Below are 22276 nucleotides of genomic sequence, written 5' to 3'. Positions count from 1 at the left end.
CAGATACAAAGGCTTGGTGACAGAGAATAAAATAAAGCTAGAGAACTGTCGGCATGCCATTTTTCTGCACTGTGAATCTGGGGATGTTGATGGATGTTTTTTTGATGATTTTACTCCATAAAGATGGTCTAGGTAACCTCTAATGGCCAGGTGGTAAATCACACACATTTCTTTCTGGGACACGGCTGCTTGAAGCACCTCCTAAGGACCTGCTGTTATCAGCATCTCTCCTCCGCTTCTTCAAAAGATCACTTCTTCATTCCGCCCCTTGCAGCCCAAACATGACCCGAAGTGACGAAATCGAGCTTCCTGGAAAAAAACACACACAGGAGTGAAAAGCATAAAGCTGTTTTCCCGTCAAGCTGCTGCCTGGAGCTGAGAAAAACACACAATTATTTTCTGTGTCTTAATCTGTTACAGTGGCTTTGATCTCACTGGAGAGCCGCCACACTTGAAAAAACCTCAAAATAAATAACAGCACTCCTCCCAAAATAGCACACGAGTCCCTGCTCCGACCGTATCGCCCAGAAAAACAGAAATCCAGCACCAGAGCCTGTATTTTTAACGAAATCAGTGAGATTGAAATATATTTTGGAGAGAAATTATGACCGGAAATTTCCATATCCACGGAAACGCTACTAAACCATTTGGATGGTGACAGCCATTCGGTCCAGTGAGGTGAAAGAATTCGACCCTTTTGTACAGTTTTCCAAAAGGGGTTTTCAACTAACTCTTGGCAAACTTACTGAACCTGGATTCAGGTCAGATGTGTTTTTTTTTGTTGTTGTTAAAAAAACTCCAGATAAAGGGTAGCATTGGCGTGCGTCAAACTTATTTGGAAGGCGAGAGTGATTCTGACGTAGGTGAGCCATCAAGCCGGTCCAAAACTCCTCTGGGACGTTGCATGCGGTTCAGATTATAAGCGGCTGGACCCAGTGCTAGCTTCAGGACTGGTTTGGCGGCAGCCTGGTTCTGCTCTGCCAGTTCGGCTGTACCAAAATCACCCTGGATGTGGAGGCCAGGCTGGGCCTGTGTTCCTCGAGCGGCTGCTGGAAACTCGGCTGTTTCCTGCCTCGTGAATCTTTCGTGAGGCTGCTGTTCATTTTTTGCTTTTTGTTTTGTCATAATGAAATAATCATGCCCTTGCTTAGTGAGTTGGGGATCAGTGCCTATATCTGGGAGGTTGTGGGTTCGAATTCCATGGCTGGTAATCTTGTCACACTCCACAGGTGCTGGCTGACGATGTGCACAGGTCCCAAAAGTTACTCTCAGCCACATGCACATGTGCGTCTCTCTGATGGGATGTGTGAGAACCAGCCGATGTTGCCATGGTGAAGAGGGCAGCACCACTACCAATGAGTTTGGGGGCATTTTTAGGTTGTGATCAGCCTTATTTTTGGGGGCAGGGGTTGTGCTTTTGCTAGAAACAGAGTGATCTACTCCTTTCATTTATGTTCTGTTAAGTTAACAAATTTAAAAAACAATCAGGTCCCACCGTAGTCTGCTCCTCCTGTTACAAGCAGTGCAAAGGCGCCCAGGTTGCTCTGGCTTTGTTCCTCATAAAGCTGCTATGAACCTGTGCAGCCTGTATTTTGGGGGGTGGGGGGTCTGCACCTGGTCCACACCGAGACAGGGAGTCAAACGGGGTCCCTGAGAATGACGCAGCTGTCAGGCCATTTCCTCTTTGGCGTGTCACAGGTGCCATATGACGGACTTGATAAATGACATCAGATCAGGCGGGAACAAGATCAGCATACAGGGCCCAGTCTTATCAGGACCCCCCCCTCCCCCTCCCCCTCCCCCCCCACCTCCCATGCCCAGCAAGTCACGACAAAGGTTTATTTAGGTCCTTGCAACAGGCCAACATTTGTAAACTACGCATAGCTTCCACATTCACTAAGTGTTACGCATTTCTTTGCCAAAAACGATGCCTTCATTAAATAAAATGAAATACAAAGGAATTATGATACTTTATTGGTCCCCACAGCAAAACTGTGCTTTGGCCAAGACTCAGACATAAAAAGGTCGGAGCAGACTGTGGGGTCACAGCACAGGGTGAGCCGGTGTGTGGTGTGATCGGGGCTCAGGGCCTCCTCAGGAGCCCAATGCTGGCCTCAGTCTGGCGACCTTCTGGTCTGTAAGGTGATTAGGATGAGATCCGTCCCATTTTCTATATAATGAAAAAATGAATGCAAATTCCCATCTACAGACAGTCAGAAGTATAGGAATGAATTTCCTTTCACATTCGCAATTACGTGAATCAACTATTCATTAAGTGATTTCATGTTCCGATAATGACAGGGTTGTTTACTCATAATTTTCCTCTAAGTAAATGTGACACCTCATAGTCCGCAGAAAGTGAGTACATGTATGCCCTCAATAATTCACAAATCAAGGAATTAGTGCAGCACGCCAATGGCCGAGGTAACAATGAGGTGCCATCTTCTCGATGTCCGGATGACTGGCCCCTCAGGTCCAACCCGGGCAGGTTAACAATGAAACGCTCCTGCTCCACACAAGGATCATATTTTATTTACGGCTGCCGTCATCTACGCGCTCGGCTGTAAACCGCCTCTCCGCCGTGTCCTCGGGCTACTCCGTGCCCCTCTGAGTTCCAGTGGCCACATACAGGAAGCCTGCAAATAACCGGAATGCCCAGCCTCAGACACACGCGTCCTCAGGTAACCCCGCAGTGACGGCACGGCAGCATCTGGACACCAGAATATTTCCGAAGACCTGGAGCTCATTAATTACCCACCTCATCAGGGGTCAATCGAGAGGGCGACTATCACCTTGGAGCATATTAACCGGGCCTCTAACCGGGCCTCTAACCGGGCCTCACGAGCGCCAGCGGCACCGCATGGCGGTAAGACAGCGCCAGGTCAGTCTCACATGCTCCAGGAGGTCTTCGGAAACCCGTGAAATTACATCCCAGAGACGGGTGGGATCTCAATCGGACACACCTGTGCGCCAAATTTAGGTCGAATACATCATGACACAACAACAGTCCTTCCTTCGTCATCTGTCTGCTTCCTCGTCCTCCTCGTTAACCTCATTAAGATGACGGCAATCCAGAATCCGGGAGGGGCGGGGTATGGCCGCGCTTCGCTGGCCTGCTGGAGGGAACCCGGAGAGTGGAGAACACACACACACATGCCGGCAGGTCCCCAAAGGGCACACACAAACTGCTCACTGCAGGTCCCCAAAGGGCACGCACTCACTGCTCACTGCAACACAGTGCACCATGCTTTGTGCAATAATATTTGTAAAATAACAGTTTATTAATCATTCATCAAGGAATAATCTAAAATTCATACATTAGTTTGACATAGGTGGATGAACAATTAGCTCATTTATTATTTAAAATTTAATTCTTTTTTTTTTTTGTAAACTCCAGTTTTGCTTACCTACTTAAACTCAGTGTAAGTAACCTGAAATGTATGTGATGCTCATGTCACCTTTGGGGAGAAGCCAGAACTGCTGCTGCAGTCAAACCCATCTCCATTCTGGCACCCAAAAAAGTCCCTGTTCCTTCCTGCAGTGGCTCAAGAAGCCAAAAGCTGGAAGCTGCTGAAACAGGAAAAGCCAGAAGCTTCCGGAGTTTAATGAGGACTGGTGGGCTGCTTGGGTAACTGGCACCAGCAGCTGTTTTTCCATTACATGGCCATCGTTAGAACTGCATTGTTTCTATTATGCTGGAAGAAAGCGAAAAAAAACACGTGCTTTAAATTCAAAGTACTTCTACATATAAACAGGATGAGGAAAGAAAGTGGATCGATGCTGGATCTGCTTAATCTGAATCAAGATCCATTTCTCTGCAATGTTCTGACCTCACTGACCTCCACCCTGAATACTTTCAGAGAAAATCTCGGTTGTAGAATATTTCACGTTAAAGAACCATTAGTCCTTGAGTCACACTACAAATTAAATATGTTCCTGAAGACGCAAGAACAGAAGTTGATGTCAGACATTTCTCTCCGACCTCGTTGACCCACACTTGGTGAGGTATTCAGTACGTCAGACACATTCTTCATGCCTGCGAGGCCTGTGCTGAGCGTCCCCGATCCGGATGGCCTTCCGAGCTGAGCGTCCCCGATCCGGACGGCCTTCCGAGCTGAGCGTCCCCGATCCGGACGGCCTTCCGAGCTGAGCGTCCCCGATCCGGACGGCCTTCCGAGCTGAGCGCCCCCGATCCGGACGGCCTTCCGAGCTGAGCGTCCCCGATCCGGACGGCCTTCCGAGCTGAGCGCCCCCGATCCGGATGGCCTTCCGAGCTGAGCGTCCCCGATCCGGACGGCCTTCCGAGCTTAGCGTCCCCGATCCGGACGGCCTTCCGAGCTGAGCGTCCCCGATCCGGACGGCCTTCTGCTCGGAAGTACCACTGCAGTTTATGGTTTTGCACACTGGTGGTGACAAATTAATGGGGGAGTAGCTCTTGAAGGCAAAACTAAGAATCTAAGATTCTGGCCCCACGTGTTTTTTTCACGGAAGTGCGGTCAGGGAGGATGAACGCTAAACCATCTCAGGCAGTTTATATCCCTATCTGACCTCAGATGTGACTGTGAAAGAGGCTCCCTTTCAGTAACAAGCTCATGTCGTTTTAAGGATGACAAAAGTTCTGTGTCAAAATGCTGAAAGTGCCATAGTTTCCCAGCCTGGAGAATCTCCAGTTCACTTAAGCACAGAAAACATGGACCATCTAGTAACATCAAAGACACGGCTTGGAGGAAACAGCTCATATTCTGGGATTGGCCTGGCAACCCTAGTCTCTTTTTGAAGCCAAGGAAATAAAGAGCTTTTGTCTAAAGGTGGATAGTTATAAATTTGTTTTGCCCAGCGCTGAGACATCGGATCTGACGGCCATCTGGAATACCGGTTGAAACTCCATGCCGTGTCACTCTGGGTCAGTATCGCAGTATCGCCTCTGTTCCTCTAATCAGTGTCTCACTGTCGCTTCTTTCGCCAAAGACACTTCAGTGTGATAATTTCTTTAGCACATAAAATGCGATATACATTGTAAATGTTTTAAGCTTAGCAGGCAGCTCTGAAAATAGATGATTGCCAAGTAAGTAAACTAATAATATGCACTGCTGACCTGAGACTTAGGGCAGGTCCCCTTTCCCAGGGATATCGAGATAGATATCTGAGTTTTATTGATGAGTTCAGAGGAGGCTTTTAGTGAAACATGACACTCACCTCCAAAAAGGGAGATTAAAAACATATTTTGGGTCACTGGACTGCGGGTCACGCGGCAGAGCTGAGGGGGACCATGTGGCCGAAAACGGTATTGCAGGCGACGCATTGGCAGCGGATGATTAGGAGCAGAGGAAAGTGAGGGTCAGGTAGCTGCTGGCACTCAGGAGAGCTCTGTGTGACGGCGCCGTGGGGTTAGTGGGCCCCTTCGATCTGGCGGGGGGCACAGCAGCACCAGTGACGCCCATTGGGACTGGGCAGGACGCGCTAAGCTAATTGCATACCAGCCGTTCACAAGCGGCTCTGATTGCGTGGGCATGCAGGAGCCCCCGCGCTGGGCGACACAACACGGCCAAAAAAGGGAGACGGCAGAAACCGTTCAGTGGCATTATGACTTTCGGGGGGGGGGGGGGCTTGTTTTCTTTGTCAGTCACCTCTAGTTCCCTGATCCTGAACCCGATTTAAAATGAGAGGCGGGAAAAAAGTAAAGTGTCACTCAAAACTCAGACCTGCCCTGGATCTTTCAAAAGGCGTGATTTTCGAAATGCTGTAATTCCCAAACAAAAGCCTTAATGCCCCCAGTTTATCTGGGAGATGTTTAGGCACTCTGGGGCCTCTTCTCCTCATCCTGCTGTGAAAATCGCTTCTGCCGCTTAAGCAGGACAGGAGGTGACTGGGCAGCATCTCCGTCGAGCTCTGCGCCTCCCTGGCTGAGCTGACAAGGCCCCCTGAAGGCCCAGCGGAATGCTCTCCGGCTCCCCGTCGAAGGGACGTCACGGAAAACGGGGATCTGCTTTGCTTCTGAGTGATTCGCCGTGGTTACGACCCACTTGGCTCTCTGCCCTCGGTCGCTGCCGTGGATCACTGACTGGCCCCGAGCTCTGGGTCCCCGCTGTGAGGGGCTGACTTTCTTGACCCGATCGCATCAAAAAAAAATAAATGAAAGCACAAGCTGGCAATGCGCAGAGCTGGCGTCATCCGTGACACGCTTTTCTGTTCACAGCGTTGTGAGCACTGTGGCACACATGCGGAGACAGTCATCTTCAAAGTTTCCAAATATACTTTCCTGTGCTTGCTGGCTTGGCACGGCGCCATGGTCAGCTTGACGCTGCTGGAGAAGCTGGATGGACAGTTTTTCATTTGCACACTGACCAGCTTGTCACAATGCTGCACTGGCCACTTCTGGCGTTATTATCAATATTCAGGAAATTATCCACATAACTGTACTTTGACTCATACAAATAAAGTCAGTCCTTACTCATCCATCAGTACTTGGGTCGAAATCTACCTAGTCGTACCTTTCATATTACCCATCCATTAATACTCAGATATATAACCATACAGGGTTGTTGTGAGCCAGCAGCTTATTCCAGAAATCACAGGGGGCCCCCTGGACAGCGCCAGTCCATCACAAGGTCAGTCTTTAGCCTGATGTGCAAAATCACATCAAAGTATCATTATTGTTATGAAGTCAGAAGTATCTATACTGTCCTTTGCAGCTGTAATACCCACGGGAGATGAAATTAAAAGATTGATGGTCATGGTATAGTACAAGAAAACAGTGAGAAATAGAATTATGATTATAGTCCTTTTCAATAATTAAAAATATAACAGTAAAAAAAAAAAATCACCCAGAATAACAGGACCACGGTATCATGTTCGTTTCTTGCCGTGTTCAGAACGAAGCGAACAGGGCTGCATTTAAAACGTCATGCCACACCTCAGACTCAGTTTATATGAGTTATTTAATAACAGTAAGCTTTGTGTTATCAATAAATTCACCACATACTGTGGAGGAGTATCCCTTGCCTGTATTTACTTAATGCTTGTTTAAACATGCAAAAAAAAAAAAAAAAAAAAAACACCAAGAACATTTAGTTCCAAGAAGAACTTACATTGGACTCCCAAAGTTAAGGCTTCAGAAGGTTTGGCGCGGAGGACGAACGCAACAGCCGCACAGACCAAGAGGCTACGAGTGTTTCTGTGAATCTACGCCGGAGGGTGACAGATAATCGGATGCTGCTTGTGGGTCCGGTGGCTACAGGTCGCTAATCAGTTAGCAGCATCGCTAGGCCATCAGAGGAGCCACGGACAAGTGGGTCTCTGGAGAGTCTGAGGGGGAGAGATTGAAGGCCAAGCAGACGGTGTGGCACAGAGATAGCAGCTATCACCCGTAAACAAAGCAGACAGGCGCTCACGTGTCGGTGTGTGAGGGCCAGAGCTCCCAGTGAAATGAAACTTATTTGGGGTTTTTTTCCGTTCAAATTTCCAATATCATTTTGTCTGTACCACTAAAAAATGTTTTTATGTGACACATGGAATTCAGTAAAAAATAAACTGACAAACCCGCTTTGTTATTAATTATATATTTGACAGTGTCACTAAATTGATTTTCCAAACGGCAGACCTATTCAGTGTTTACCTCATTTTGCTAAAAATAAAAATATACAACGGTTAAATTAATGAACTGCCAGACAAAGGAAGACAACAAAGGTTGAGACAAGCAGTCAATCCCTCAGCAGAATATCCACTGCGTGCTCTAACTGTTTAGAGGAAAACTGGGTCCGTGCTTTGCTTAGAAGTGTATTTTAGGAACAGTGGAATTACATCGTTTTATGTTTGTGGGTTAGGATACTGCAGGGCCCAAAAAGGTTCGAGAAGCTGTCATGTCACTGCACTCAGAACGTGCACAGAAGACAGGCCTCATTTCAGCATGGAAGAGTGCCACTGGGTATGATCCTCACACACAAGCAGCCAGCAAGAAAGTCAGCTGGGGCCGATGCCTGGAGGAACCGCAATGTACCCAGGCCCTGCGTCCGGTGCCCGGGGCGGCACAGAGCCCTTAAAGGTGCTGCACTGGATGCCCCACTTCTCACCCAGGTCATATTATTAGCCAGGGACTGGTCACCTGACACTCCGAGTACCGGATTTCTCATGTCCAATTCACCAAGGTACATGGGAGCCACCGTTTTGGATTTCCTGAAAACCAAATCCTTTGACATCCATCAAGATGCTTATCAGCAACCCGGTCAACTTTAGTAAAAGGGGGATGTGCAGGTATGGAGATGCTATCAGGGCTTCTCCATAACCCAGGACGACCCTCCCGGTTACTGGGACACCAGGGCCAGTGGGACAGAATCGCAGCTTTCAGTCGCTCTGCTTGTGAGAGCGAGCCGGGAGGCACCCAGCACGTACCACCGACGCCCACCTGCCAGAGCGGCTTACACCGGCGTCTAGGTTAGGGTCCCTCGAGCTCCGCCGGGCTCCTCGGCCACACGGTCGCACTCTGCACACATCTGCTCGAGCATCTGTGAGCGTTGAACAGAAGAGGCACGTTCAGACACCCGTGACCTGTGAAGGACGGCGTGTGAATGGGCGTGAGTTCCAGGTGCCCCACGGAGCATTTCACTTAATATGGAAGCTCTTCAAAATACAGAGAAACAAAGCCCCCCCTCCGAGAAAGTCCTCCTTTTCTTAGAAAAAGCACAGCCCGGTTTACTCTCTCTACCCCTCCCCCCCATGCCCCCTCCCATCTCTCCTATAATTTGTTTTGAAGTTAAATTAAAGGTGAGTGTTTACACTGTGCTGCAGGGATGAGTATTTCCTAGGGCTGTTTTTGCCGTCCCCCCCCCACCCCCCAGTCATCCAGAGGATGTGTTCCTTCCATGTCGCTGCACGAACATGTTGATGCTGACAATCAGGACTCACAACCCGGATTCTGTCTTTCGGGTCCGATGATGAATTGTTACTCCACCTATTGGAGTTTGCAGCCCATCGATCAAAACAAACATGTGACACTGGACGACTTTGTAAGCCTTCATACCATAATGCGAAACTGTCCTGGCAAGATCGTTGTTATTATCATTAACAATTATAAACTGGAAAGAGCAAATTTATTCATATATGTATCAGCAATTTAATCAACCACAAACTTTCAAGATAACTGGCATATGTTGATTTTTTTAACTTGTTGATTAGGAAACACAATCCAATCATAGACGATGTGTTTATCAAATGAGCGGATTCAGACTAAACTTAGTAGCTCTTATAAAGAAAGGCTGCATTTTTTTCCTCAGTTAATTCTTGGCAGAGATTTAGGAAGAATGACTAAATAGCAATGGACTTGCGGATTATGCAATTTCATATTTACCAAAAGGTACAGCCCCACGTTGTCTTTTGACGTACAAATATCCCTGGTGTTGTGCAATCGGTAACTAAGGTTGACTTTTATTAATTGCAATGTTTTCAGCTTATCTGCTTACTACATATCAAATGTTGGAGTGGGATGGTGAATTGTGCTGGGCAGTAAGGGCACTGCAGGCCCGACACATAATGTATATAATCAGATATGTTTCTGTTGAACATACATTTGTATTCGCTGCATTTTGCTGTCTTCCGCAATTAAGTAATTTATATCTAGATCTATATCGATAAAGGACCGTGCTCTAAGAGCAAAAATATTCAACTCAAAATCTGATAGCTTTTATTGCCATATTACTGAGTTTTAATGACAAATTCCTGACTTTGAAGCCATGACCTTGAAGAAGTTACTGGTAAATTACAGAAATGCCCTCAGCTGAAACTTCCTGTTCTGGGTCATGTGATTACAAGGGCACTGCAGAAGAATGACCTTTACACTGGTTTTTGCATTACAGACTGTGGGCCACTCTACTTTAGAGTCATGGCAAAAATGGACACTGACACCAAATGAAGGGGAGGGCCAATGTTTTGCCACTATCAACTGCAAAACAAACATTTCTAACTACTGTCAAGATGCCCTTGGTTACTCACCAACACATTCTTCACTCTGAAGATCCACGTGCTGGTAGACACATGGTGCTTTTGAACAGTTCTAAATCAGTATGAAAAAAATGAACAAACATTTTTAATGGGGGTTGAATGTTTCATGACCTGTATTATTAGGGTTATGATACAAAATATGGTCAAGCAAAGTGTGCAGGGTTAGGGATCTACTAGTGAGAATGTACTGAATGTAACTATGAGATCCACAGTAGGGACTCCTCAATTACTTTAGCTTGTTATTTAACATGAATTCAGTGCATGTCCACATAAAGAGTGTCTTGCACAATTTGGCACTGGTCTGTTGGTGCTGCCTTTCTCCATATTAATGACACCTGTGATCGATTTCTGTCCCCAACGGACAGTCAACCTTGTCCTCAACACACAAATCCTTCACCCTAGAAGAGCAGATTTGTTTACAGAACTGATGATTTGTTGGTGTCTTGACATAATAATACAAACGAAATAAAATCTTAAAAACTATAATATAAACCATCTGAAAATAATTCATACCTCAAGAAACACTGCACTGGGATTTTGATTAAATGTCATTATTAAATCCATTAGTCTTTTACTGCCTTTAACCTGCTAAAAGAATAACAAACAAGTGTTACCATCCATCCAACAAATGCAGGAGAACCACAGTTATTTGAACATGCGACCATCCATCAAATAATGCAAGTGGTTTGATATATACGGACGGGACACTAAAGGACACGGGTAGTTGTATTAACAGGCGCGTACTGAGGGAGAGCTTGCGTAAGAGTTAAAACGGCGGCGAGGTGGAGATGCCACTCAATACTAACGCATAGACATGCAGATGTTCAAAATCAACAGGAGGATGAAAACGTGACCTGAAAAAAATCACATTCGTGCCATAGCGCCATCTGCCATCCGAAAATTGAGTAGTGGCCTGCACATTAACTATAAAATACAAATTATAAATTGTTTATATACATAGGCGCACACACACAACGAGACATGCTATTTCACATAATTTCCTACATGCTGGTGTGTATTCAGTATTGGTTTCATATAACGTGCGTTGCTTTGTAGCGCGCTTACTTGGGCCAGCGCGTGTAAACGTAAGCACTACGTTCATAAAATCATGGCAAAAGCAACAGCCTTTAAAGTCCGTCCGCGGATCCCCAGCAAACGGCCAGAATTACATTCTAAAGGCGCCCACAGCGGCGGCCAGCACACGCTAACCGGACGCGTACCTCGGATGACGCAGCAGCGGTGGGCGGGGCTCCGGCCTCCCCGTACCGGAGACAAATAGGTTACGTAAGAAATATACGTCTTTTGATTGGTCAAGTTCGACCCTCCTCCCCGGTAGGTAACTTATTATATGACTTCGCGGGCGGAGCCGAGAGTCGGCAGCGATATATGTGTGGGGGTACATTAATGCAAGCTGGGCAGAGCGCTGTCTTTTTCGAAAACGAGAACAGGAGGGGAGGTTCCCATCAGTAGTATACCTGAGGGCAGTAACACAAAGGAAAAAACAGATCGTTCACTTTTTAGGAAATAAAAAGGGAACCGAAGTAACTCGCGATGCCCGCTTCAAATAAAGACGGTGATGATGGTTGGAAGAAGTTTCTTTGGAATTCGGAAAAGAAGGAATTGCTAGGACGGACTGCGGGGAGTTGGTGTAAGTAATCTATAGTCTTCATTTTAAAATAATCTAGTTAGAATATAGACATTAGTCTACCTGTCAAACTGGAATAGGCAGTGGGAGATGAGTTTTAGGGTTATGGATTTTATGTATTTTTCCATCTCCGTTTAAGCTCATTGTTTTAACTTGTCGCCTGCCTGTAGGGCTGTCTTTAGCTACATTTCCTGTGTTCGTTTCGCGACGAGGAAATACGGCACCTGTTTGATCCGACCGAGCGGCGGCTTCTTTTGACTTCGTGCTTTTCCGTACGCGACCGGTCCCTCTGCGCTTGAGTGGATGTGGCTCTTTTTACTTCGTGATCCCATGCATGGTCGCTCAGAAGTTCACGCAGCTTTAGTTATTTCATTTCTTTAAGTCCGTGCTGTTCCTCGTGCCTTCATGGACTGAAGTTTTCAAAATGAAAGAAACCTAATATATCTGAAGTGTACGGCTGTGTGCAGTTTCTACACTCCCAGCTCGTGATTTGTGTGTGTATGTGTGTGTGTAGGAGCGATGGGAGCGAGGTCATTTTGAAGGACGTCTGGTTTGAATAATTGGCTGCCGATGTATTATTTCGAAGAGGCGCACACACAATTTCCCCCATTTTTTTCGTAATGATCTGACTTCCACGCCGGTGCCAGACCGTTAAAATGAGCTTGAGATCTATAATTATTATAGATTAGTGGAGAATCTGGAGGGGGGGGGGTCACTGGTCAAACCATTAAAATGTTATTTAAAACGTACAGTTAAACCAATGAAACCGTGATTCCGTACAGAATACAGACTTAAAATGTATCACAGTCCAAGGTTAGTCAAGGTGATCTGGGATGTTCTGCATTCATGGGAAGACATTTCGCGTGTGTTATTGTAGTGTAGGCTCTGATGTAGCTAGTCAATGATGGAAATGCATTAACATCCGTTTCCCGTTGCTGCAGCATGTTGCGTGGTTTCACTGCCACTTCGCCGCTGTCTTTTTCGCTGTGCGTCGCTATAAAACATATTTTGTAGCATGTTGCGGTCAGTTTCCACTTATTTTTAATTGACGTGATTTATGTATGGCCTAAATGTCTAGAAAAGTTTTTTTTTTTTTGCTTCGGAAAAATGTACGTTGCATGTATATTTAGATCCTAATGAATGAAATGTTGTCGATGCACGATTTCTGGGGCGAACTTTGTAACCTCACCAGTATTAATCGGGAATTTTGTCAAACAAATGGTGATTAGCATACCCAGAAAATCGGACGCCTGTAAGATGAATTACGCCTTTTAGCTGTGATCTTAGATGGGAAAAAAACGCTTTCTTCAACCACTTATAACATTCTAAAATGCCGGTTACTAAAATCGTGGTTAAGCACGTTTTGTCTGCTCGGTGAAAGTGAAAGCACGTAGGTTTCAGTCCATGAGGACGAGCAGATCTCACTGGCTGCTGAGCACGACGCAGACGGGCCGTGCCAAGGTCCCCCCCCCCCCGTGCTTCATCCCTGATTCACAGGCCTGCTGATCATTATTAGTTACACCCCGCATGCATTTGTAACTTATTTGGAACTGGCCAATGACTGTAGCCCTCAGAATATGTCCTTTCTAAACGTCAGTTGCACTTTAACTGCTCAATGATCCTTCAAGGTTAGAGACTTTGCACCTCTTGCCATTTTATGAGTGGGTGGGATTTCAAGTGCAACTGAAGACTTGTTCAGGGAGTTCATCTTATGAAGCAGCTATACATGTGAATCTTATCTATTCCACCTTGTAAGAGGAATCTAAATCCAAAAAAAGCCTTTTAGGGGTTGTCTTAATGAACTTTGAATTACCTTCTGGGGATTATGTGTGTGTCTAGTTCAGTATGTGGTGGGAACATTTGGACAGTGTGATAAGTTTGGTATTTCATTGTGTTTGGCCAAGTCTAAACCAATGTGAGACATTGTGTACCAGTAACAGTGTCGGCCTTAAGGATAGTGGTACGATATTTTACCATCCTATGGATAGAGCTGTGATGTTTCCTGTTATGCGGGGGACACCCCCACACCTTGCTTGTGTCCTCTGTGTGCCAAGGACAGTCAGCGAGACGTTTGTCCATTCAAGGTTGGTGTGTAGAACAATGAGATTGTGACTGCTTCCTGTGAGCTTGGGGGTGGGGACTCGAGAGACAGGGCCCGCTTTGTGCCAAGTCACAGGACGGCCCTGCGGGGAGCCAGGACTCAAAGGTGCCGTTAAGATTTCCGTATTTGGGACACCGTTGATACCAGGAGAGGCCCTTAGCTGGCAGAATGTTCAAATGAGTCACACTTTACATGTGTCACTAGGTTTAATGCAGTGAATTTATATTTGCACAACTGACACTAGTCTCTAATTTATGCTCTGCGTAGGGTTGCTTTTGAAACATGAGTGACTTTGTAATTGTATGAAATTTGATTTTTAATCCCCTCCCATTACTCGACTGCTTGGTAATGCTGCGGAGTGACAGATGTACCTGAATGCTAACTCTGTATAAACAACGGATTTCAGGCCCATGCGTTACTCTCACAATGCACAAATCATTTGCCTTTTATTTTGTAGACACTTGTATCCAAAGCAACGCAGATGCTCGCCGGGTTACTTGTCCTTTTTCCTTGTTCTGGGAACATGCATGTTCTGTGGAGGGGGGGGGGGGTTCACACAGGCTTGCTGCTTTGATTACCTCCATTCGCATGTAGATCCACGGTCATTTAAACTGTCAGTAGGTAGCTGTGAGTTAAGTGACAGTTTCTTCATTTTACTTCCGCAGCCAAGATCCTCCTGTTCTATGTGATCTTCTACGGCTGCTTGGCTGGAATATTTATTGGGACCATCCAAGCCCTGCTACTCACCATCAGCGAGTACAAACCCACATACCAGGACAGAGTCGCACCACCGGGTAAGTGAGTCTCTTGCTCTGGAGCTCGCTGGGCTGGGCAGGCTGAAGCTGCGTGTGGGAATATCATTCCCGCACCTTCCTGTTATTTTTTTCACTCCTCTGTATATACAGGACCTATTCGGGCAGGAAAATATCATTTTACATGGATCACAGTGTGTTTACTGATATCTGTCTGCAGTTTAGGAAAGTCTACGCGAGGGTGTGAGTGTTTTAATTCGGGTGTAGAAACATGTTCTAATAAAGGCCTCTCTTAATGCCATTCTTAAATATAGGAACTCTGTAGATTCGACTGATATTCCCAGTTTCTCAATCACTAATTTTTGCCAGTTTATAATTTTACCATTCAGTATGTGATGTTTGTAAAGCACTCACTGAAAAATAGCATCTGAAAAATGCTAAAGCTAGCGTTCTACTTCAGAAAGTAAGGTCGTTTTTGGATATGTAATGACTTTATGCTGTTGTGTGGAGGATCTGCAGAGTAACTTTGTTTACAATCTTTCATATCTTTCTGCTCTTCACGTCTGGGTAACTGTGCTGCGTCGCACTGCACTGAAGGCTCTGTACACTGCCCGGTGCATGTGATCTGGGCCGTTCTGCTTAGCTGGGTGCCACGCCATTTTATCATGTTTGACATTATATGAATTAACAAATTTATTATTCCTGTATTGGACCAACTGCCTATACAGCATTATCATTTTTCAACATGCAGTATGTGTAAGGTTCAATTATGTCAACCATATCTCTGCATATGACTGTTTGAATATAGATATAATCCTTATGCCAAACAAGGCTGAAGCATGTGATTTAATTTCTTGGTAAATATCCTTCTGGGAGTATGGAGGCTCCCCATGTGAGTGTCTGACTGAATGAAATGGGTGGCATCCATCTTAGCCCTGCTCGATGAGGGCCATCAACCTTTTAATGGCTGGCTTGTGTTCTTTGTGACCCAGCTGTCCCTCACAGGGCAATCTGTAGGTATGTACTACTCCACAAAGCTGCTTATTTGTACATCTGATTAAAAGGATCTTTTGGCCTATGAAGACCTCAGTATGTGTTAATGTATTGCATGTAATGTTTTAATCGGCAAATGCAGAGCTTGTCTAAGCTTGCTCAGTTACGGATTCTCCTCTCTCTGGCGAAGCCCATTTACCACAATTGCTAAATTTCTCTGAACTCTTGTGTTATGCCATGTAAAAAAAATCTCCACATCACCCCGGTATCCCTCCACATCACCCCGGTATCCCTCCACATCACCCCGGTATCCCTCCACATCACCCCGGTAGCCCTCCACATCACCCCGGTAGCCCTCCACATCACCCCGGTAGCCCTCCACATCCCAATGCACTGGCTTAAAGGCTTCCTGTTCCCCTTTTGTCTGTTTCAAGGGCCTAAAAATCAGGCATGTTGATTTTAAACGACCGAGGCTGGGAAGCTCTCTGGACAGTCAGGCCTCCCAAGGAAACTGCAGCGGCAGGGGTGGGGTCCCTTGCCTGGACGGGCATCCCCCCCTTTGTCAGTTTCTTGAAAGAAGGAACTGGACAAGAAGCTGCATCCCCCCCCCCCGGTCTGTTAAAAGTTTCCATTGTGAGGCAGACGCACGTGAGCTAGGGAGAGTGTCGCAAGTTTGACCTGAAAGTGTGTGTGTGTGTGTGTGTGTGTATTAGGATTATATTACATTGTGGGGACCAATTGTCCCCCCACAATGCAGTAATACCTGTTTTTTGTTGTGGGGACCATTTTTCAGGCCCACAAAGATTTGTGAAAGCAGTCAAAGTAAAAATGCCAAAAGTCTCATATTGTTTCGTTACTTGTGGTTAAGGTTAGAGCTGGGTAGCGGTTAAGGTCATCATGTTGGGATTAGAGTTTTCCCCATAGAAATGAATGGAGAGTCCCCACAAAAATATAATTACAAACCTGTGTGTGTGTGTGTGTGTGTGTGTGTGTGTGTGTGTGTGTATATAAAAATATATAAAATAAATATAGCATTGGGGGACCAAATGTGCCCACAGTGTGATTAAAAACCTGTTATTTTGACATTGTGTGGACCAAAAAATGGGGAAACAGTTATATAAAAATAGGGTTTTTCCCCATAGAAATGAATGGATGGTCCCCACAAAGATATGAGTACAGGTGTTTGTGTTTGGGGGGGGGGGTCCCCATTAAGAGTGATTCATACAATCTGTGTCATTTAGAGAATTTTTTGAAGCCTGACTAAGTTTGGAACCGAGAGGCGTCTGACGTTTCCCCATCTTGATCGTCCTCCCCTTTTCTGTGACACGATTGGCCCTTTGCCTGCATAGTATCGTCTCTGGGGGGAAATTACTGCCGTGAAGCACGTGGCCCCTTGAAAACGCCACTGCCATGACGTGTGCTGGCGTATCTGCATGTGGGACCGTGGCAGAAGCGTTGGCGTTGTCGGCATGGGAACGGCGCGAACAAGAATGCAGCTGATGCAAATTAACCGCCTTTCCATTGCTGCTGATGCGCTTGTACTGCTGATGTCTGGTTAAACTGCTTGGAGATTCTGTAAAAGGAGATGTGACACTAAACCAACCTTAATATTTCACTCTCTTCATGCATCCTTCCATTTCTCTCCCCCTTTTCTCCAGGTTTAACACACACCCCTAAGTCTGACAAATCCGAGCTGTCCTTCAAAATGTCGGACCCGATGACATACTTAAAATATACAAAAGGCTTGACAGAATTTCTAAAGATGTATGATGATGAAGTGCAAGAAGGTAAATTTGAAGACTGTGGAGGTAAGGATCTTCATTCTGTTTTTGGATGCCTCCTTCCCTTCTACACCATTATAAAGCGCATGAATGGATGGTGCACTGAGCATTTAAGGCAATAGGAGCTGAGTCAGATTTCAGGTTTATAAAGTGTGTGGCCAGTGTCCAAAGTCTAGGTATAAGGTGGTTACATAAGAGGAAAGCCTGTCCTCATTTAATCTGCTAAAAGGCTACTTTACATTGAGGAAAAATGAATCCTGGGTGGTCATCCTTAAGCACAATATTCAGCTTAAGACTTGGGTGAAAGCCTTGATCAGCCATCGAGAGATTAGCTAAACTTTTTTCCAGACTTATTTGGCTAAAACATGGTGGATGAATAGAAGCTGCAAGAATATTGTCTGAATATTATCTGGAACCTGTCTGCTCTCTCTAGATACCCCAGGAGAGTACAAGAACAGGGGCGATATAGACGACAACGAAGGTGTCAGGGACTCGTGTCGTTTCAAGAGGACCTGGTTGGGCCCCTGCTCTGGTCTGACTGATACAGAGTTCGGGTTCAAGGAAGGGAAACCCTGCCTGATCGTCAAACTCAACAGGATAGTCAACTTCAGACCAAAGGTGAGGCCCTTCCGTCTGAGGCCTGTGATTTCTCTGAAGTTTTATCTTTCTCTGTGATAAATCTACAGCAATTGTGGCAAATTTCTCTGTATGAGATGAGGGGGGTGGTTCATCTCTGCCGCTGCAAAGCTTGCTGCCATCGTCGGGCCTTCTCCCACCACATTCACACCTTTTATTATTTGTCTAACTGTTCCCCCCCCCCCCCCCAATAGCCTCCGATGTCCAACAGCTCCATCCCCGAGGAAGCCCAGTATAAAGTGCAGCCCAATGTGATTCCCCTCTACTGTACAAACAAGGTATGACTGCGTTCCCCAGTGCGCCACAGCCCATAATCCTCTGGCTGTCATGGTATCCGTCCGTTGAATTGCACCCTCTCGGTTGGTGTCACACATACTGGCGAGCGGAGCTTCACTCCGAACCTCGAATCTATGATACTGTATTAAATTTTGTGGATGAGTAGGAAGGCTCCCTTGGGGGGGGTGTAGAGTGTTTGGCTTGGTGTCCAGTTTGAGTTGGTTGGTCGTGAAGCTTGCGCTCGGTGGCCAATAAGACTCACTGTCACGATTCTCTCTGTAGAGGGAAGAGGACGCCGGGAAGGTCGGCGAGGTCCGGTACCATGGCATTGGCGCTGGCTTCCCCTTGCAGTACTACCCCTACTACGGCAAGGCACTGCAGCCAAATTACCTCCAGCCTCTGGTGGCCATCCAGTTTGTCAACCTCACGATTGGCACGGAGCTGCGCATCGACTGCCGGGTCTACGGCGAGAACATTAACTACAGTGATAAGGACCGTTACCAGGGACGCTTCGACATCAAGATCACGGTCGAGTCATGACCTCGGCTCTCAAAAATAGCACATTCTGCCCCATTTCAAAACCAACAAAATGTAGAAAAGAGGAAAAAAAAAGAATAGTCTTGAACAAACTGTCATAAATACGGGACCTACACTTAATCTGTACGCTTTACACTAGCTTTTCAGCATCTTTTAGGCTTAGATTGTAAATTACAGGAAGTAGCAATAGCAGAGTATTTATTCTACTGTAAATGATAATTCCTTGAGCCATGGGACATGTTCATTACTGTAAATTATAATTCCACTACTGATATGTAGCGAGCAGTGTTTTGTCCCTTAAGTATTGCTGCCTTGTGTGGTTTCTATATATTTTTGGAGTGTACAGTAAAAGTAGTCGCAAACAACTGTTCCTTTCCAAGCCATGTTGTAATTTTACGTTCTCTTATGTGAGCAAGCTTTAGCGGTCCAAGGTGTGTGTGTGTGTGTGTGTGTGTGTGTGTGTGTGTGTGTGTGTGTGTGTGCGCGTGTGTGTGTGCGTGTGCGTCTACTTGCTATCTGAAGGTACTGACATGGTATGTTCTGCTCCTGGGGCTGTGTGGGAGGAGATGACTGCACTCCACGGAAACCTACTTTTTTTTTTTCCCTTTGTCTTCTAGTCAATGATTGGGGGGGGGGCTAAATTTTGCATCACATTGGTTTAGTTTTCTTCCTCCTTTTCGAATCACTGTTAAATGTAGGACAAGGGGGATTATTATGCTTCTTGGGGCAGGGGAAGGTGCTTGCAGGTTTTCCATTCGCGTTAGATTTTGTGTAGAGCTGTTGCCTTAATGGCAATGGTGCCAACTCAGTGCTTTTAAAGAGGAAAACGTTTTGCTGGAGACATCACATGACGTGGTGTGACTTTCTGATGAATGTTTTAGCCATTTTCATTTTATATTTATGCAGTTGTGCATTTTTTTTCTTTTCTTCTGCAGGAAAAAAATAAAATACCAAAGCCAACGGTCAAAGTTTCAAACCCTAAGCAGTGCCCGTGTAATTGGTTGTTTCGGTGTTAATGTGCAAGTCTGTACATCCGTAAAACTTTCAGGAGTCAATCCGCTCTTGTTGTTCATTTAATCTGGGTAAGGAAAAATAAAATGGAGAAAATATTCTGCTGTCACGTTGCTTTTTGTTTCGTGTGACAATGTCCCATATTGCAGACTCTATAAAGTAATATGGTAACGCTTTATTTGCGGGGGCACTAGTAACTTAATTACTCTGTTACTACTCAAGTACAAACCATGAACATAGTAACTGCATGAACTGTTATGATTAATTAATGATGAAAGAACATGGAATCCGTATGTGACTAACACTTCTTGGATTTATTTAACCAGTAACCAAGTGCTACTATATTATTTGTGACCCCTCGAGTAAAGTGTGACCCAAGCTACTTTTCCGTCTCCAAAGAGTTTTCAGACCATGGGGAAAAGGCGGGACTTCTTTTGCATTTTGCTGTCATTTAAAAAAAATCTCACTTGGGGCAGTAATGCGTGTTTCTTGGTGATTGTTCACCATTGTTTTGGTGTTTGTTTATTTATTTTTAAGTCTGGCTGCCACAGCCCGGTTCCCCATGTGCTGTGGAGAGCACTCACAGCTGGGAAATGATTAATCCGTAGCAGCTCGCTGACTGGCTGCAAAGATCAGGTCCTTATAACAACGACAGTTGGGAGGTCAAACCCACTGGAGTTGAACAATAGGCTCAAGCCCTGCTCTGTCTGTTCCTGTGCAGATTTGAGTCATGGGGTGTGTGTCAGGACAGTGCTGCGCCATTCATTCAGCTTTACTTTTTTGTCCATACCTTACTTTATAGTAATTAACATTAAGCACTTAATTTAACTTTTTTTTTTTTTACAACTCTAACAATCAGTGATGTCATTTCCTTTATGCTTACTGGCTAGACTGGTTTGTTTGTCTTCGGAAACACCCAGAAGCTTCTCTCTCCATCATGCCAACTCTAAGACTGAGCAAGCGCTACAGCCGCTAGCATGATGTTTAAAGACGATATGTGATCTGAAGCCTTTTATTCCCTCCCTGACATTTTCGGTACTTCAGCTGAAATGTTCCACTGTTTCTCGCTGTAACGATTTGGGTTTGTAACTTAAAAGTTTATTGGTTAAAATTCCACTGCGTCTATAAGCAAGGTCTTGCATATTTCAGATGAAATGCTCCGGTAAAATGTCCAGATACATAAATGAATAAAAATATGTGCATTGCTAAGCAGCATAAATACACATTAACTGTAGGCCTCACCTCCATTAAACGTCAGGTTCTGGTTAAGCAGCCGGCTGCGTGACATGTGACTTGCAGAGAGTCCCGAAGACGGGAATGAGACGATGTCCCCTCTCAGAAAAGCAATCACTGCCTCGCCTGCATGACCTCCAGACGCAGATAGTGCGACTGGCACACGAAGGTCTGCTTAGAATTCAGCGGTGTGGATCCATTTGTTAAACCTGAATATTCTGCCTCTGCTGTGTTTCAATCTTTCATTCTTCCTCGGCTGTTATAACCCCCCCCCCCCCCCCAATTTCACTGTAACTTCAAGAAAGTGGAAATTAAATGTTTAAGCCAATGAATAAATTACTGTTTCCTCTCAATGCTGAAGTCCTCCAAGATTTTGACTTACTGTTTTTTTTGTGATTTTTGACAGCCAGAATTTTCCATGGTTCATGTTTTTTCCACACCACTAACCCTTTGCTGGTCTCATTACTAAAATAATTGTGTTGCCATTGTGCTTCCTGATTTTCCACTTTTATTTATTTTCCTATGAAAATAGGCTGCTTGCTGGTCAGGATGCCCCCCCCAACTGAATTATTGATTAAATAATTTCCATTTACTCCTGAAAGTGTCAACAATCAATAGTATTTGCTCCGTTTATTTACATAACACTATTTTTATCTTTTGCGCATCCGGAGAACCCAGACATTTGGATTAGTTGACCCCATTCTTCCATTCACTGCTTAGCATTAGATTCAAGCTTAAGTCCTTAATACTGTCGACATTCAGGAAAATCAGCATAACTGCTGAGATTCGACCAGAAAAACTATAATGTAAAAAGACTGACTCTACGTGGGGAGTGTAATTCTTATACCTGTGACTGCAGTGAAATAAAGTCAAAACAAAAAATAAACCTTGGGGGTTGTTATCTAGCTACCTGTCATCACATGGACTGTGTAAATCACCTGTGCTAAAAAATATACAAACAGTCATTGAGAGGATCACTCAGTGAGCAAGGAGGGCTTTCAGTGCTGGGACCGCACACGCTGACAAATGGACAAGTAGGCTGCAGTAATGTTTATAAGGCTCTCTGGATAATAGCATTCAGCTATTAATTAAGATGGTGGGATAGTATTTTGTCTCAAACTCCTGCTTATGTTTGAGGATTTGGAAAACACCACAGGTAATGCATATTTCTACTGTAATGTAACATATCAAGGCTGTAATTACAAAGAAAGCACTGCTGAAATTTGCTACCAACGTTTTCCACTCTTCATGCCGTGGGAATATGAGAGCAGAGACGGAACTACGCCTACATCTCAGCTGTCGTTTCTCCACCATCACC

At 45.3% G+C, this 22276-nt stretch overlaps 1 protein-coding gene and 1 long non-coding RNA gene across 2 annotated transcripts; one reads left to right on the top strand and one right to left on the bottom strand.

Moving 5' to 3' along the window:
• Window positions 1-1830: 1830 nt before the first annotated feature.
• LOC140578468 (uncharacterized) lies at window positions 1831-7067 on the bottom strand. The gene is made up of 3 exons (XR_011982645.1): window positions 3408-7067; window positions 2964-3116; window positions 1831-2636 (listed from the first exon to the last, which is right to left on the bottom strand). It is a non-coding gene; the product is annotated as an uncharacterized lncRNA (long non-coding RNA).
• A 4285-nt stretch (window positions 7068-11352) lies between these two features.
• atp1b1a (ATPase Na+/K+ transporting subunit beta 1a) lies at window positions 11353-19823 on the top strand. Its single transcript, XM_023800995.2, has 6 exons — window positions 11353-11641; window positions 14405-14533; window positions 17143-17292; window positions 17699-17883; window positions 18096-18179; window positions 18460-19823. Exons 1-6 carry the CDS (start codon window positions 11545-11547, stop codon window positions 18715-18717), a joined length of 903 nt encoding a protein of 300 aa, XP_023656763.1. The 5' UTR covers window positions 11353-11544; the 3' UTR covers window positions 18718-19823.
• The last annotated feature ends 2453 nt before the right edge of the window (window positions 19824-22276 follow it).

The sequence above is a fragment of the Paramormyrops kingsleyae genome, chromosome 1, assembly GCF_048594095.1.
Source record: "Paramormyrops kingsleyae isolate MSU_618 chromosome 1, PKINGS_0.4, whole genome shotgun sequence".
Lineage (NCBI taxonomy): Eukaryota > Metazoa > Chordata > Actinopteri > Osteoglossiformes > Mormyridae > Paramormyrops > Paramormyrops kingsleyae.
The sequence above is the reverse complement of the archived record's forward strand: the minus strand, read 5'-3'. Positions and strand labels throughout refer to the sequence as shown.